The sequence below is a fragment of the Drosophila santomea genome, chromosome 3L, assembly GCF_016746245.2.
Source record: "Drosophila santomea strain STO CAGO 1482 chromosome 3L, Prin_Dsan_1.1, whole genome shotgun sequence".
In the NCBI taxonomy this organism is placed as follows: domain Eukaryota; kingdom Metazoa; phylum Arthropoda; class Insecta; order Diptera; family Drosophilidae; genus Drosophila; species Drosophila santomea.
This window is the reverse complement of record NC_053018.2, coordinates 4,377,374-4,394,943: the sequence shown is the minus strand read 5'-3', so window position 1 is coordinate 4,394,943 and position 17,570 is coordinate 4,377,374. Positions and strand designations below refer to the sequence as shown.

At 38.9% G+C, this 17,570-nt stretch overlaps 1 protein-coding gene across 9 annotated transcripts in view; it reads left to right on the top strand.

Annotated features, from left to right (window-relative positions):
- LOC120450172 (protein nutcracker) overlaps window positions 1-17,570 on the top strand; it is a 96,374-nt gene that overhangs the window by 37,899 nt on the left and 40,905 nt on the right. For 7 of the 9 annotated variants that reach the window (XM_039633026.2, XM_039633023.1, XM_039633022.1 and 4 more), the window contains 3 exons: window positions 3,536-3,700; window positions 3,763-3,861; window positions 5,472-5,909. In XM_039633026.2, the coding sequence (XP_039488960.1) occupies window positions 3,536-3,700; window positions 3,763-3,861; window positions 5,472-5,909 (702 nt within the window). Of the gene's footprint in view, window positions 1-3,535; window positions 3,701-3,762; window positions 3,862-5,471; window positions 5,910-7,392; window positions 7,518-14,911; window positions 15,726-17,570 lie in introns of those variants that run through there. The other 2 variants (XM_039633030.2, XM_039633031.2) reach the window with 2 other exon arrangements.

Genomic DNA, 17,570 nt, shown 5'->3' with positions numbered 1-17,570 from the left:
TTTTTCTCACGCACCCACCGCCAATACATAACTCCTATTCGTTGTAATTAACTTTTGGTTGGTTTTTGTGGGATTTCAGCTTTGACATGTTGTGTCAGCCCCAGTCTCTGATTTTTCACTCACTTTTGCTTTTTGCTGTTGCGATGATTTATTCGTTGGCTCAAATACAAAATGTGTTGCATGCGATAAGTCGTAGAAATAATTTATATACCTTTGACTTTGTTGGGTGCCTAAAATCCCCGACTTAAGTTTATTTCTCAGCTCTTCTTTTCTGTGTTATTTTAACAAATTGTTGAGCACATCACGTTGTGCAAATAAATTCCCCCATGTTATTGTTAGCTGTTCGGTCTTTTTTCTTGTTATATTTATTCATCGTGTTTGCGGTGTAGTTATCAGCGACGATTTTTGTTTATTTATAAGCGAGTAGTGCGCTCTAAAGTGGAACATGCCAATTGACATTTTACATAGGACGGAGTTCGTACACCTTCAAAAGATCGTGCAATGTCTTGTATGTAAGTTTAACAAAGGTTAAAAGTAGATGTAGCATACAACTTAAGAACATGTGCTATTTTAAAGTTTGGAAATCGGATCCAAGCTTCTTTAAGCTGCAAAATCCATTCGTTTTAGCGCTTTGCATAAATCCGGCTTGAACATTCATAATTTGTGTGTTCGTTATAATTTATCCGCATATCGAATGGATGTTTTCATACTTTTACTCCTTGACTCTCGTCTGGCTGCCAGTTTATGGCTTGTTTTTGCCCAAGTACCGTGTTTTTCCCTTTGGTACCCCCTTTGTAAGCCCCTCTGAAGTTCCAGCCATCGTGTAACATACGTACAACAATGAGAAGAAAACATTTTTCCAGCAAGAGTCAGCCATATTTCTTGGCTTTTCTCTCTGCCTCTTTAACTGTCTCGGTTTTGGCCTCAAGCGAATCTGGCGGGCGCCCCGAAAAATTCGAAACCAACTACAGTGGTTACTGCTAAAGTGGATATGAAGTAGGTTTCACCTAACAAATATCTAGATTACTTTAAAATATCATAAGTTCTTAAGCATAAACATAAGTATTTCACGTATTATTCATATGAGCAAGTCAGATGTATCGATCTGTAAAGAGTTCATTTCATCAAAGTTGTACTGTAATAGTAACAAAAAACTGCCGCTCAAGCGAGAATAGCAGCGAAAACAATAAGAGCAACAACAAGCGAACAATGACAACAACTTTCGCGAAAACCCGTTTTCCACGCGTTCGCATAGCAATACTTTTTTGATTTTGTTGCTGTTTGGTTTAATTTTTTTTTTTGATATTGTTGCTGTTGCTTTTGCCGCGCCCTTCACTGGCTTTTGTTGTTGTTGTATTCGTTGACGCTTTTTTTGAAGCCAAAATCTTGGAAGCTGCTGCATTCATTCAAACGTCAACGAAGCTCCCAAAACCGGTTCTCCCCACAGAAAATCGTGTAAAGAAAATGTAATAAAAATATTATAATGACGACAACGTCGACTGCGTTGTTTATTTTTGTGTTTTCTTTTTTTTTTTTTGCATATAGCTTACACTTTATTTGCCTTATTTTGTATTTGGTTTTCCCTTTGGGCCATAAAAAAAAGGGCGAACAGCCGCGGAAATTGGGGAAGACGCATCCGAAATTGCCATTTCGCCTTAACAATTTCTGGTCTCGTGCTGAGATTCTGATGATGTGTAATTTGTTTACCAGCCAGTTGGGTATGCTGATTTTTTGTGTCTTTTGGGCTGGAAAACATATATTAGTTGGAAATTAATTAACTGCTTTGTGTGGGAAGATGCACGAGGTGCACGATATTTTTTCTCAGGCGTATGAATAAATGAGTTTAAACAAATAACAAACCAAATGAAAGGCACTAGAATTAATTAAGTTGTTTGCTTTGAGTGTGAAATAAAGCATGTATAGGTTTATTTTTGTAAGACTTACATATTGAAGAGATTTTAAAGCTAAGTTGCGACTATATACTAGATGAATGCATTTTAAATTTATATACGTTATTCCAAACAAAATCCTAAGATATCCCCAGCCGTTTTAGTTCAACGAACTAAAAAGTGACTGTTACAATTTCTTTCCAAATAAATATGCTCGCCATGTGAATTTGTCACCCAATTTTCCGGGTATTTTCCGCATTTCCCCCCGTTCTCTTTTTCTTTGTTGGCGCCATTCGAAATGAGCGAAAGATTTTCCTAGCTGTTATTCTTTGTGGGGCGTCTGCTGTTGGCCCAAGTAATTCCCTCAAAGTGACACACATTTGCGAGATACACAACACCAAACCAGAAGCAACTTAAAGATGCTGGACTTCTTTTCCCCCTTTCCCCTTCTTTTTTCCCCTTTCCCATCAGTTGTTATTATGTAAGTGGCTGCTGCTGTTGACCAACAATTGACCACAATTGGAGCAGTCGCTGCGAGAGAGAAGCCCAGTTATGGTAAGAAGATCAGGAAGCCAAATAGTTGTTAGCCCATTTGCAGTAGTTTTACAGTTGGTACACCCCATTTTTTCTTTTTTCTATTTTTTTCTGTTTTTTTTTTTACCTCAGAGTCTCCCTCTTTTTCCTATTCTCAGGTAGCCTAATTTCAACGCTTCAATGCAGGCAGCACTTCAAAGTTTTTCACCATGTGGGTGTAGTCTCTTTTTTTATGCTCCGCATTGTATGCCCGAGCTTATCTGGAAAAGCAGGCAGCATCAACAGCAGGGAAAAGTGGGCGGTATGGGTCGCTCCAACTTCGGAATGAGTCGACATATTTAGTGCTGAATTTTTTGTTGACTTTTCTTTACCTTATCTTCATCCTTTTGCTTGTGTACTACGAACTGGTCTGTATTTCTCCCATTTCCTCGGCATCAATTGTTTGGGCAAGAGATTTCCCAATGCAAACTGACATGGAGTCTCAAATAGCAGAGAAGGAATTTAAATATTTGTCCAGTTGAAGAAATAAATAAAGAGATTCCCCTGGGAAACTTCATTCGCTTGAGCGACGAAAATGGGCGAGAATATATTTATAAGCCTTTTACGTTCAATTTAAAGTTTATCTTTTGGGTTTGATCAAAAGGAAAAGATTGATTGAATACGCATTTCAAATGGAAAACTAAAAATCATTTAAACTCTTGCTTAATTTAAAGAGCAATCATTTATGTTTTTTTTTTTACAATAAATCGTTTAAATATGCGCCCTTTTAATGAATAATAGGATTTTACGCACCATTGCCAGTGCATTTTGTGTTTCTGTGTTGCGAATAAAAGCATTACTGCATTCCTAGCTGGCAAAGCATTTCGCTAATGATTGCACAATCGTATGAAATTGCAGTTTGCACATATTTTACACAGCAAGCAAATACAAAAAAAAAAACTACATTCCGCCGCAGTAGCGGTAAAAGTGGGCGTGGCATGCGTCCATTTAATAAGCGGTGGCCCAAAATGGGGGAACGCCCGCTTCCGTTTCCGGCAGAGCGTTTTCATTGAAATGTTTGCCATGTATGCCAATTACTAATTGCCCCTCTTCGTTTTCATTTTCGATTGCAGCTAAGAAACAGAATGGAGCTGCCATACGCACAAATAGCTTGGGCTCGGGCACCAGGACGCCACCTTTGGAGAGGAAGAGCAAGCTCAGTGCCCTGGGCAGATTCTTCAAGCCGTGGAAATGGCGGCGGAAAAAGAAGAGCGAGAAGTTCGAGGCGGCCTCCAAGTGTAAGTAAATCAAATGCATAAGAATATAGAATTTATTGTATTTATTTATTTATTTTTTTTAGCACTGGAGCGTAAGATTTCTGTGCGTGCCAATCGTGATGAGCTAGTGCAAAAGGGGATTCTAATGCCGGAGAGTCCCCTGGGCAATATTCCAGAACCAGGTGAGTTTCTTAAAATATATGATCCAAAAATATACAGATTAATATTTAGTTTGAATGAAACAAAAATGTCATTCATTTTAGGGTATTATTATGTAGTATTTACTTAAACAACAGTGGCATTATAAATAACAAATTCGCGCAGAAATACAAAAAAACATAGATATCTCTTAGTGCGTGCCAACCGCACAAATGAACTTGCTGATTATTCGCACAACTTTTGGCGACCCCCTCCATTTCTTTTGTTTTATTTGCTCGCTTGTTTAGTTTCTTTTCTTTTCTTTTGTTTGCCATGTGCAACAAAACTTTTTGTTGCCTGCCAATTGCTGGCAAGTTTTGCTTACGGCTTAGCCAGAAAAGCAGGCAAAGCAAAGCGCAAGCATAACGGAAATTGGCCATAAGCCACGCACGATATAGCCAAGGCTTATAGTGCGATATGCCACCCCCCTTCAAAGCCCCGCCCCCTCCCACATCCACTTGAGCTGCGTAACTAGACAGGTTAGCACTCTGCTAAATTGTTTGCTTGCCGAAGAAGAAGCGTCTTCCTTCCGCTTGAGTTGCGTAGTTGAGCTGTGACAGGCAGCTCGTCAATTGGCCGTGTTGGTGGTGAAAGACAAAAGCAAATGCGGCAATACAGAGAGAAAATCGTTGAAACTTCAAGAGTTGCTAAAGCTAGAAGATGCTGAAGAATTCGCGCTTGAAGCACATCAAGCGCTGTACCCAAGATTTCTTTAGCATCTCGCGTTTTAATTAATATTTTGCCGCAGTGTATTAGGCGAAGGAGGAATATGAGGCGGCCATGGGGGCGTGGTCTTCAAGGAGGCGCCTTGTCAGCGGACTTTACGAGTTGCTGTCTCGTCGCCAAGTCGCGACTTTTCCGCTAAATGTCAATTAATCAGTGGCGGCTAATTGTCCATGCCCATGGCCAGTTGATGGGGCATCCGAGGAGAAGCAAGACAAGAACCAGCCGTCCACAATAAAACGCGAAATGCATTCAAATGAGATTGTGCAGGGAAAAGGAAAGGAAAGGAAAGGGGCGGTGGGCTGTGCAGCAAGAACTCCGAACCTACCTCAACTTTGAGCTGCTTGCGGCAGGCAAAAAGCAAGCAGTGTTAGGCCGCCACTCGGCCAGAGATGGCGCTACTCAGAGAAAGGCTTTCGCCCACAGAAAGCTGTCTCTATATATACAGCATAAATAAAGCTTTTATGAATGGGTGCGCAAGTGAAGCGGTGTTTTGTTAGGTACTACTTAAAATTCAAAAAAAAAATTATATATTTCGAAAATTGTAGGTATTTTTTGGAAGAGGTTATTTACCCTACTCTGCAATATGTTTTCAGCTCTCCCAATAGTTTAAAAATGTTTTACCGAAACTAGATCTTCAATATTTTTTCTTTTAAATAAATAAATTGATGTATACAATCTTGTATTTCTACATTCTGTTTGCAAAAGGTCAACTACGTCTTTTTAATAAACGAAAGTTAAAAATTAAACGCACGTCTAGCCATTTGTGTTTTCTGTATAAAAAGGAAAGAATAGTCTAGCTGCTTTTTCTAAAGACTCAATTACAACAGAACATTGATTATCTTTGCTTTTTTTTACTTTTTGCTTGCAGGCGAGGAGTCGTATTACAACAACAGCAATAGTGGAGCCACCGCGAATGGATCCCTGCTCAACTCAGCCGTCCACAATAATTCCATGAGCCAAGCCAACAATTCCATAAATGCCAGCACCGGCAATCCGCTCATCTCCGCCGCCCAGCAGCAGCTCAACCAGGGACTCCCAAACTCGATCTCCGTGCAGCAGTTCAACGGGCAGAACCAGAATCCACAGAATTCCATGGCCAATGGCCTTGTGGGTGGCGGTTGCGGCGGCGGCGGTGGAGATGGCTCCTCGGACACGTCTTCCCTCAGCGGCGGTGTGCCGCACTCGCAGTCGGCGCCCCAGCAACTGGGGGTGGGGCAACCGCCACCGCCCCTAACACCACTGGCCCAGCACCACCAGGCGCTGGCACAGCAGCTGCAGCAGCGATTCGCCATCAGCAACAATAACGGTGAGTGTCGCCCAAGAAATGTACTTAACTTTAAGGGTATTCATTATTATGAATGAGTGGAGCTTTGCGGATTTTGAAGAGAGTGATGTTGGTGGTGCAACCAGAAATAATCATGCCAATGGTCTCTTTTTTTATTTGATTATCAAAAACTTTTAAGTGATTATTATTGCAAAAAGGGTTGTATATATAAAATGAACCAAAACTGAAATGGTCTTATTTTACACGATTTCTACATGATATCTACATAGACTTTCCTACATGCGGCCACCAAGTATGCAACACAATTTATGTTATTATATTTAAAGCAGTTTCTAAACGTGAGAAGGTCAGAAAAAGTTTCTTCTTAAATTCAAATTTTTATGAGGGGAATTGATGCTTGTTTAAATATTAACAAATGTTGTACTGTAGGCTTTGTACTTTTTGTAGGGACTTTAGTGACTGTAAAATGAATATTAACCATTACCTTTTAAGTGACCATTGCGCCTGACTCTTCAACTAGTTTTCTTTATCAACATAGGCCATAAATTAGGAGCACTTAACGCCCATTTAAGCTCAGTTAACGCCTAGTTAAGGGTCACCCACGCACACCCGTTTATGTATGTACATATTTACATACATACATATAAACATACATATATGCAAATGTATCCATGTTTGCTTTTTCACTTTTCAAATCTTTTTTGAGCACTTGCGGCACTTTACTAAAAGTTTATCGCAAGTAACTGAATGAGAATCTCAGACAGTTACAGTGGAACTTCGATTTTAAAGGTTTTAAAACTGCTTAATACTATTAAGTATAATTGAATTTATATTGGCGTAAATGGTTTCAGGAATTTAAATTAAAAAGTTAAAAATTTTATTTTTACAAATTTAGTTTGGTTTTAGGAAGTGCATACTGTGGCTGAAAAATGTGTGGATGCCTGAGAGACTTGGCATGGCACTTAAATGGCCATAAAGCACTGCTATTGTTGAATCTCCAGAGTTTTCGGCTTCATTTTTCCATCTCAATCTTGAATTCTGCTGATAATTAGCACGGCCTCGTGCATTTATCGTGCATTTATCGTACATTTATCGTCCAGTTTGTTTTCTTTTTTGATGACTATTAAGTTTTCATGGCGCTGCCTTGTTGACTTAACTTTTGAAGCTTTTTATTGTCGTTTGCATCTGGATGTGGCGCTCTCTCTTTCTGGCCGGCTGTACCCCTTTCTTTCGCTCGCACTGGAGGCTGCAACCGGCATACGGTTACATCGCTAGCGCCCTCTCTCTTTCGCACAGTCTGCGCACGTTTTGCGCTTTTGTTTATTTTATATTTTGATTTGGCAAAGAGCGCGGGGCGCTTACTCTTTTATCGCCCGTTCCTCCATTCCCGCTCTTCGTCGCTCTCTTCCTCTCTCTCTCGCGTTTTTTTGCGTTGGGGCATTTTTATAGGAAACCCGATTCCATTCGATTCAGTTCTCATACAGTTCAGTTAACATTATAACGCGTTCTCGTCGTCGCGTCCGTCGAAAACAAAAATAAAATATATAGCAAATAATAACACTCAACCGAATCGAAAATGAAATAAAAATCGGTATAGGAAATCGTAGATATTACTGCAGCATTGTGCGAGTAAAGTGCTTTATAACTAATACGTAATTTACCCCCGTCTACGTCATATAGTGCATAATAATAGTTTATTGGGCCACTAACGATACGCAAAAGTAATGGCACCCAACTACTACAAATTGCGACCCCCTGTTTACGTTTACCTTTCGCTTTTTGTGCTTTTATTTTCGGAGTCACATGGGCTGCTATATGCCGGTTCTCTAAAAATTTCGCCCATTCGAGGGTAAACAAACGCCGACGAGGAAGTCATCGTAAACTACTTAACTGAACTAAACTACTACCTCTCATAAACTGCTGCACCCGTCAATCAGCCACGAATTCGAATGGAATGTCTAGAATGGGACTCAAGTGTTCATTGAAAATTTGGCCAAGGAATTTGGTTTACCAATGCACTTGCCACAAAGTCGAAAAATATGAAAGAGATAATGAATATGACCCTGGGAAGTGAATAATATTGTCGAAATATAACGTTTATGAACTTCTATGATCAATGTTGATGGTTAATGTTAAAATTGTAATATATCTTCGCTTGAATTTGCAATCTCAAATTAGTTGCACCTTGATGTTGATTGATGATTTCTTATGACTTCAAAGTTTGTCTCCAGCTTGCGACATATGAAATTGCCTTGGTCAAAAGTACTTTACCAGAACATTACTGTGTTATTTGTCACAATTAGTCACATTTGGGTTGATTGAAACCGATTCATATCGGAATTTCCATATTTTCACAGTTAAATGCGAGGACAACAGGCTTGTAAAAATGTGTTGCTTAATCGCAAATATTAAATCACACAATTAGTCAACATTTTATTGGCATCAAAACGTTGCCACAGCCCGATTTTTATCTCGAAATAAATATTAGAGGGATAGCACTTGCAGAACAGCTGATTCAAACCCAGAATTTATTTTTTATAAGCAAGTTTTAATTTTCCGAGATTTGTAGTTTGTTTCCCGACCTCGTACTTACTTAGTTTGTGGAAGCCACCTGCAAACTTTTCCCATTTCCTTAATGAAACCGCAGCTTATAGTTTTTCGCTCAGTCATTGCATTCTTTGCAAACCGCCCAGCACTGTCAGCGAAATTTGAATAAATGCAATTTAAATTGACCGAGCAAAGCAACAAAAATAAAAGGAAATTCGGGTAAGGGGAGAACGCTTCGTCAGTGCCACCCACATAATCATAAAACAAACAACAAACCAAATGAACCAGCCGAAAAAAAAATAAAGAAAAACAAAATAAAGCGGAAAAAGGAAAACATTCTCCTCTTGTATTTTCCTTCAATTCGCCGACGAACAAAGCCGACAAAAGCGAAACAAAAATATTTTCGTTCCCAAAAAGGAAAAACACAAAAAGGAAAAAAAGGAAAATTTTGTGCAAATGCAACATGCGAGTGCATTAGGGCTAAAAAGAGAGGAAAAGTGTAAGAAGGCAAATTAAACACGGTTGAACTTTTCCCGCCCACTTTTCCCTGGCCAAACATGCAGTTTAATTTATGCATGTCTGTGAAAACAGGGTGATTCCCTTAGCTTTTTCTAGTTTTTAATTAAGGATATGCAAAGAAAATGAAATGTGGGTGAAAAAGCATTGCTAATACGCAGTGTTGCCCCAAGTTTGTTTTAAGATTTTATATTTGCACAAAGGGAAGAAAAAGGAACTAAAGTTGTATTAATAAATATAACTAATTTTAAGGAAGCTTTAACAAAAATAATTTTTATCCCTAAAACTAAGAAGCAGACAGTCTGGAATATGTGTACTTCCCACGAAAAGCAGCCATTTAAGGTGATGAATATTAATGTTTATGTGGTCTAGCCTAGAAAAGAATACGACAGTGTTCGACTGCAGGGTGTTGCCTTATTGCGACCCCCCTTGGGGAGGCGCCCCTGCTCCATTTCCACCCCCTTTTTCCCAGCAATACGCAATGCCACGCCATAAATTGCGCTCGCCTGCACGTCAGGAAGTCGTTGGAGCTGTCGAAATAAATGGGGGCCGGGGAGAGAATTCTACAAAAAAAAAATATATATAAAAGGGGGGCCGACAGGGGCGTGCAGTAAACTTTAATTTTCCGCCATTCCACTTTCTGTTGACTCTTCGCTCACATTACGCATACGCAGCGTTGACGGCTGCGAAAAGTATTGCCTGCCATTGGGCGGCTCTCTTTCCCTTTCGCCGTTTCTCTGCACTTCTCTCGTTCTCCTCTTCACTGTTCTCCCTTTGTTTTCCTTTCTCACCGCTCTCTCGGTATATCCTTCTGCCTTTTTCTCTCTGCCAGTTCATGCGGCATGCATTGTTTTTAAAATTCTTATACTTCTAAATGTTCAACAATTATGACTTTAAATTGCAAACCAAGCAAGCTTTCAATAATTATTAATTAGGCATATATATATTAATATTTTTATTAATATATTTGGGTGTTTTGTGGCCTTACAGCTTGTGCAATCATTTTTCCACGACGAGGTCGATTACCTTTTTCCTGTTTGTTTTCCCATTGCATTCCTGCCGCACATCACTGTGTGTGTCTGTGTGCAGAGTCTGTTTGCCATTGTGTGTGTGTGTGTGTGTGTGTGTGTGTTTGATGATTTCAAAATCATTTGACTAACAAATGGCTATGCTATATTTTCTCGGATATTTGTACTTATCCAGCGATGAATCATCTTGAGCTCAAGTTCTACGACTTTGTGTAACTGTGTCGGGCATCAAACTGATACCCATTCCCGCTGAGCAAATGACTTTTTACATTTTGTTGGGCTAGGTCACGCACTTTGTAATGAGAGTGCGCCGTACAGTGAACACTCATCACGCGCCCGCGGGACGTCCGATTCCTGTTGCTCTATTTTGCTCGTCCCGCTGGGAGCTTACCTAAGTGAGTTATGGCCATTAGTTTCATTTTTATGGCCAAGTACTTAGAGTTAATGACCACTGAAGGAAAAATGAAAGTTTGCCGAAAGAGATAAGGGTATATTGAACTGCCAGCGAATAGATATTGAGTCAACAAAGGAAGATATATCTATATATATATATATATATAAATAAAATATAAAAAAGGAGTATCTGTGATAAAGTTGAATTTGTATAGACAACAATGTATATAATTAACATATAGGAAAAATTGTAGTTTTCGCATTGCTTTAAAAGCTCAAGTATTTCCTATTTGGTTTAGGTGCTAAACATATTTATAAAAGGAAAACTGATAAATTGTCTGCTTAAATATTTGCGCAACGAGCAGCAAGAAAAACAAGTGAAATCGCTTAAGAGTGAGAGAGACACAAATTATGATACAATGTTTGCTAAGTAAACCAGATATACAATTTATGATAAAATATTTGCTTAGCCAGCGGTATACAATTTATTATATAATATTTGCCTTTGCCATTCCCACCAATCAACGCATTTTAATTTAATAAAGATCCCATTCTTGTTGGGCTCTTTTCTAAATGGAAATCTCATTAAAGTCGCATAGCGATAGATAAGCGATATATATATATGTATGTATATGTGTATATATCATCTATGTATAGAGTACACAATACCCAATTGAGTCAGCCAGATAATGCAATTAGTTGGGGCCAATGGGAGTGTGTAGAGCTTTCCACTGTCTTGCCTCAGAAATTCTTTATCTCCGCAGGTCATTTATATTATTCTCATGTTCGTTTTATTTCTCGAAGATTGCACCAACTTACTCATCAAGGAATGTTGCGACTGTGATAAGCCATAGAATTCTTGAAAGAGCTGTGTACCTAAACAAAAAGTGCTTGATTAGTTGTTTGTAATCAGTTACCCACTTTACAAGTTGATAGATAAATTCATAACCAATCGTAGATATAGGCCAAATATTGGATTTACCGCACAATTTCATTTAAAATTTCCAGACTTTCCACCTGTGTGCGGTTTTCTTGCCGGCTCATTAGTTGAGGTCACCTGATGAATGAATTCGTTTCAATTTGTTTACCCTCCCAGCGGAGCGGCCACATCTCTCCATTATAATGGAAATAAATGTGGAAAGTCGGCAGCGCTAAATCGATTTTCATTCACGGCTGTGTTTTTTGTTTGCATGCGAATTTAATTTGGCTAATTAAAATCCAGAAAAAAGAAACATCTGGCTACCGAGGGCAAAGTCAATAGCCCAATCGGGGTGACCAAATAGAGTCGTGCTACGCCCATTTCTAAACACCACTCCCCTATATATTTTCATATAAATTTTTTTTTTTCGGTTGCATGTCCGACGCTCGTAATTCCGGCATGTGGATATCCGGTTCCTGTCCTGTCCGCCAGACAACCAACACATGCAAATGACTCAACAGGGTTCGCTTTCTCATTTTTCTCATTTTTCTCAGCATTATTTTAGCGCTTTTCCTGCGCTGAATTGGACTTTTCCAGCGGCCGGGTGGTCGATCTACTTGGGCCGCGGCTAATTTGTTGTTCAAACTTATATTTCTCAGGATATATACACGATTATTACGAACGCCTCGACCCTCGAGCTCATTAATTAGGAAATTCTTTTCGCCGTTTTTCCGATTTATTGTTTTCGCATTCCCCAGTGTAAACATATTGCCAAAGCCAGAGCCGAAGAGCAAATGGGCGAAAAGCAAACTGAACTGCACACAAAAATCTTTCAGTTTTTCATTTTTCATTTCGCGTTCATACACTACGAATTTGTGAAGGGTATTGGAACTTTATGAGAAATGATGCTTGTTTTTAGGTATAAAAACACTTTTAAGTAATATTAAAAGTGAGCAAGATTTTTTAGTTTCTTAAAAACCAAACCCAATGCAATCCCTTTTTAAAAAATGTCACTTTTACTGGATTTGCTTTTTTTTATAAAAATGGTAGGGTGTTTAAAATTCGTCATCCCACCTTTGCTATCACTTCCTCCACTTGCTACTCAGCTCGCATTTCGCCATCTTCGCTCCAGCGATGGCAACAATTTCGAGATACATTTTTAAAGGCGCCATAAAAGTCGAATGATGACAATGTCAATGTCTTGCCCCGTTCCCCTCGAAATTGTTCACCTCTGGAAGCGTGGGGCATGTGCTACTGACCTCCAGCCGGGGCCATAAAATCCACACTGCGACAGATGCGGGAGATGGGGAGCTGCGGGAGCTGCGGGGAGATGGGAAGAGCGATATGGATATGGAAGAGATATTGGTACTGAATGTGGGCGCCATCAAGTATAATTCTCGCGCGCAAAAAATTCACTTTTATGGTGGCGTATACTAGATGTGCTCGTCCGTTGATTTCCCATGTTTGCTTCGCTGTGCTGCTGTTTGTTCGCTGTGTGTTTAATTATGAACAATTGACGGGCGAGAAATTTGTCTCACTGCAACTTCCGGTATTTTATTTCTCACTTTTTATTATTTCTGTCTTCTCGCGGTGCTTATTTGTTCCCAGAATTCCCATTGAATAAAGTCCCATTACCATCAGCTTGAATTCAATTTAAATTGGAATATTCGCTGGCGGATTTTTGATCAATGCAGTCAGAGTTTTTCTTGTATATGAATGTATGTATATATACGTATGTATATTTATACCCGTTACTCGTAGAGTAAAAGGGTATACTAGATTCGTTGAAAAGTATGTAACAGGCAGAAGGAAGGGTTTCCGACCATATAAAGTATATATATTCTTGATCAGGACCAATAGCCGAGTCGATATGACCATGTCCGTCTGTCCGTCTGTCCGTCTGTCCGTCTGTCCGTCTGTCTGTCCGTCCGTATGAACGCTGTGATCTCAGGAACTACAAAAGCTAGAAAGTTAGGATTAAGCATACAGACTCCAGAGACATAGACGCAGCGCAAGTTTGTCGATTCATGTTGCCACGCCCACTCTAACGCCCACAAACCGCCCAAAACTGCCACGCCCACACTTTTGAAAAATGTTTTGATATCTTTTCATTTTTGAATTGGTCTTGTAAATTTCTATCGATTTGCCAAAAAACTTTTTGCCACGCCCACTCTAACGCCCACAAACCGCCAAAAGCTGCTACGCCCACACTTTTGAAAAATGTTTTGATATCTTTTCATTTTTGTATTGGTCTTGTAAATTTCTATCGATTTGCCAAAACACTTTTTGCCACGCCCCCTCTAACGCCCACAAACCGCCCAAAACTGCCACGCCCACACTTTTGAAAAATGTTATGATATTTTTTCATTTTTGTATTGGTCTTGTAAATTTCTATCGATTTGCCAAAAAACTTTTTTCCACGCCCCCTCTAACGCCCACAAACCGCCCAAAACTGCCACGCCCACACTTTTGAAAAATGTTTTGATATTTTTTCATTTTTGTATTATTCTTGTAAATTTCTATCGATTGGCCAAAAAACTTTTTGCCACGCCCACTCTAACGCCCACAAATCGCCAAAAGCTGCTACGCCCACACTTTTGAAAAATGTTTTGATATTTTTTCATTTTTGTATTGGTCTTGTAAATTTCTGTCGATTTGCCAAAAAACTTTTTAAATTTAAATGCTGAGTAACGGGTATCTAATAGTCGGGAAACTCGACTATAGCGTTCTTTCTTGTTTTTATTTTTGTTCATTTCTGGCAGCGGCCCGTGCCTGTCGCATTGGCTTTCGGATAATCTTTATCAATTTGGGCCACTGACAGTTTCTCAGCTAGTGTTTTTGTTTGTGTCTGCCTTTATTTATGGACAATGGGCTGCTTGTTTAAGCAAATATGGCCGCAATTCAGGCCAGTGGCTTTCAAGTGGGTAGCATTGCCCATTTGAAGTTCCTACTGAAACTTAAACTGTTTAAACTGTGTGTGAAATTGGTTGTGGGTGTGTTTTTGAGTGGCCTGAGTTGGTTGCGCAAAATGTTTTCATTGGGCATTTTTGTAATCGATTAAAATGTGTTTTTATTCGTGTTGTGATAATATGGAAAAGATTATGTGCAAATTAGCTTAATTTATGCATGCAACAACATAAATTTCATAGGAAGATTAATGGATTGCATTACGGGCTCACTTTATTATAAAGATAAAGTGTTTAGTGATGCATTCGTGATAGATGCTTAATTATTTGCGTTTTGAATTTGTGGTATGTACAAATACAATCCAAATAAATAAAGTTATAAGTTCATGTTCTTGAAATTTTTTAAATGAATGGAATGAAATCAGTGGAATAAAATCAATTACATTGAGTTCACTGGGAATTTAATAACCAATTTGTTCGCGGCACTTTGACGCATTTTGATCTCCCTGCTAAAAATACATTTCCCGAGTAAATGCCCTCTATTGTGAGTCGCTTTCATCATACAGTCATTCCATTTATCAACCCCGAAATATGTTCTCCAAAGCGAAACCCGAAATAAAAGCACAAAAAGCGTTTGCAGCTTCCTTAAATGTTTATGATTAATTTCGCATAATTATTAATAACAATTTTAATTGGTTCCTGCTGGCCTGTCAGAGATTCTCTTTTGTGATACTATAAATTAAAATACAACAAACACCAAACCACAACAACTGCACAATCAAGTAAAATAAATTATAAAATGCAAACGCACAACTGAAAAAAGAGCAACAAAAAAAAATAATAAACAGCAACGAGTGAAATCATCGAGAATGGGCACATTTTCCACAATCATCGCACAGAGATAATTTCGAAAGCAGAGCGTCAAATAAGGAAAAGCAATCAGAGAGGCAAGACAAAAAGCAAGTCAACATAAGAAACCCAAACCAATTTTAAGTGATAATCAATATAAAAAGCGAAAACGACAAGCGAAATCAAATCGAAAGGCTTTATTAGCAATAGACAACAACACCAATCAACAACTAGCTTATGTGATAAAGTCAAGTGTAACTCAAGGCTATTGTGCGCTTGTGTTAATAATGATGTACGGTGTGCAATAATAAATAAAAGTTTCACGGGGCTTATTGCATAAATTCCCGTTAACCGTTAAGAGTGATAAGACCCGACGCTAAGGTCCCATAAACCCAGATTGCGTGCTAAATAATACATGGCCGAGAAGGCAGAGAGCGGCGAAAGATTAAGTGTATTCCCATAACTGCCATTTTCAACAACACACATTTCCCGATGTCGTTCACTTTCCCAAGATCCGAACCTCAACAACACCAACTAAATCACCAATAACAACTACTCCAACAACCTTTTCAAAATCGAAGGATAAGAAGTTAATTGAGAGACAAGCGAATCAGCTTGAAGGGCGACATCAAAGCCACGCTGATGATGGGCTACATCATGGGTTGTGCTTGTTTCAAAGGTAGGAAAAAAATCCGGTTCAAATACGAAACTGCATACACTGGAAAACAAAGTTCAGACTTGTGCATTAAAAAACATTTAAATGTCATTTCAAACCACAAAAATATTGACCATAATTAATTGTAAAGTTTATATACTTTTTAAAAATATTAATATTATTTTTGTTATTATTTGCAATGAAAATCGACTCGAGAATGTAAATTGAGAGCCAAAGGAATGCAAAGTATCTTTTCAAAATATCATTGATACTTATAAATAAGTTGTTGAACTTCATGTAACACGAAAGAGTTTACCTCAATTAACTCTGACATCTTTGAAAGTAATACAAAACATATTTTTTCCTTGCTTTAAAGTTGAAAAGAAGAGTTATGAAAAGTTCTAGACTAATTTAAAGGAAAGTTTTTGAAAAGTTTTGTGTTAACTGTCAGATCCGCTTGCCACAAAATGCCGCTCAACCGTCAATCGTCAACCTGTCACCGCCCACAAGTTTCCCACCTTACTCGTTCGGTTTTCCTTCCGCTCATTAGGCGTCTCTCAAAGGAAACGAAAAATCCCAGGCGGAAAAAAAAAGGAATCGCAGCTTGAGGCTTTTCCTATTTTGTCACGCTTTTTCGGCTCTTCTCGCATCCGGCTGCACACGCAGTTTCGCATTTTTCTATGCAACGTCACCGACGACGTCACAAAAGCAGAAATGAGAGCCTGCGCTCTGCATCCTGCGCGCTCTTTATCCTTTTTGTTCTCTCACTCTTTTTCTCTCTCTCTGTTAAGCTTTACGTTTGTAACATTCACTTAACACCAATTTATAAAATTTTTATAGCAACCCGATTATTTTGACCTTTTTTTTTTGTGAAATTTCGCATGTCCTTTTCCCGTGTATTTTTTTTTGTTTTCGTCTGCTTTTTATGGTTTTCCATCGGATTTGGCTACTTTTTGTTGTTGGTCTTTGTGTGTAAATTACACGATTGCCATTTTGAGTGCAATGTGATTTTGATGTTTCCTTTTGCAGTTTCCTTGTTGTTTTCACTTCTAGGTGCATGTTTGCGGACTTTTTGCGTCATTCAGTTTGTTTATCTGGTTAGATTGGGATATGAAAAGTATAGAAGGTAAACGAGGCGGTGGCTTCATTTGTTTAAAGGTTAAGTGCACTTCTTTGGTTACCTCTGTGGTTATTCTATTTGTCCTGAAAGCCAGTCAAGCTTCATTTCTTTGGTGGAACTTGATGTTAGTTAGCGACACAAATAATCTTAGTAGAAACATGTGTATTTGAAACAATTAAAACGATTTTAATACCATATATCATAAGCTCTTGAAGGCCTTCACATTTTACTCTGTCACTATCAAAAAGCCATAAATACTTGCCACTTACTTATGCGTGCCTGAATATTTGGTGTATTTGTACTTTATTTTTAACACCTGGAATTTGAGATTCCCTGTGAATGGTTGGCATTCTCGAAGCATCTTGTTTGGGACATTTCCAGCGACCTGCGAAGGCAGAGAATGTCTTTGGGCACTTGGCATTCTCCTTTTGGCTCCTGGTGCCCCCTTTTAACCACCACTTTCTCCACCTTTAGCGCTGTGGATTCTCCCCTTAAGCTGTGCCTTGCTTTTGCATTCCATAAACCACAAAGTATGAGTAAGCACTTAACCCTTTCGTTGCACGTCGCTTTCTCTTACCCCTTTCTCCCCTTTCTCCGCGCTCTCTCTCTCTCACTCGTTTGCTCTCTTGCATTCCTGACACGCATTGCTAGTCTAACCTTTCGCATTTATGCGTTGCACACGCCCATTTGCCGCCCCCTTTTGCTGTTCCAGTTAGTTTTATTCAATTCTTGCGCTATTTTTACAGATG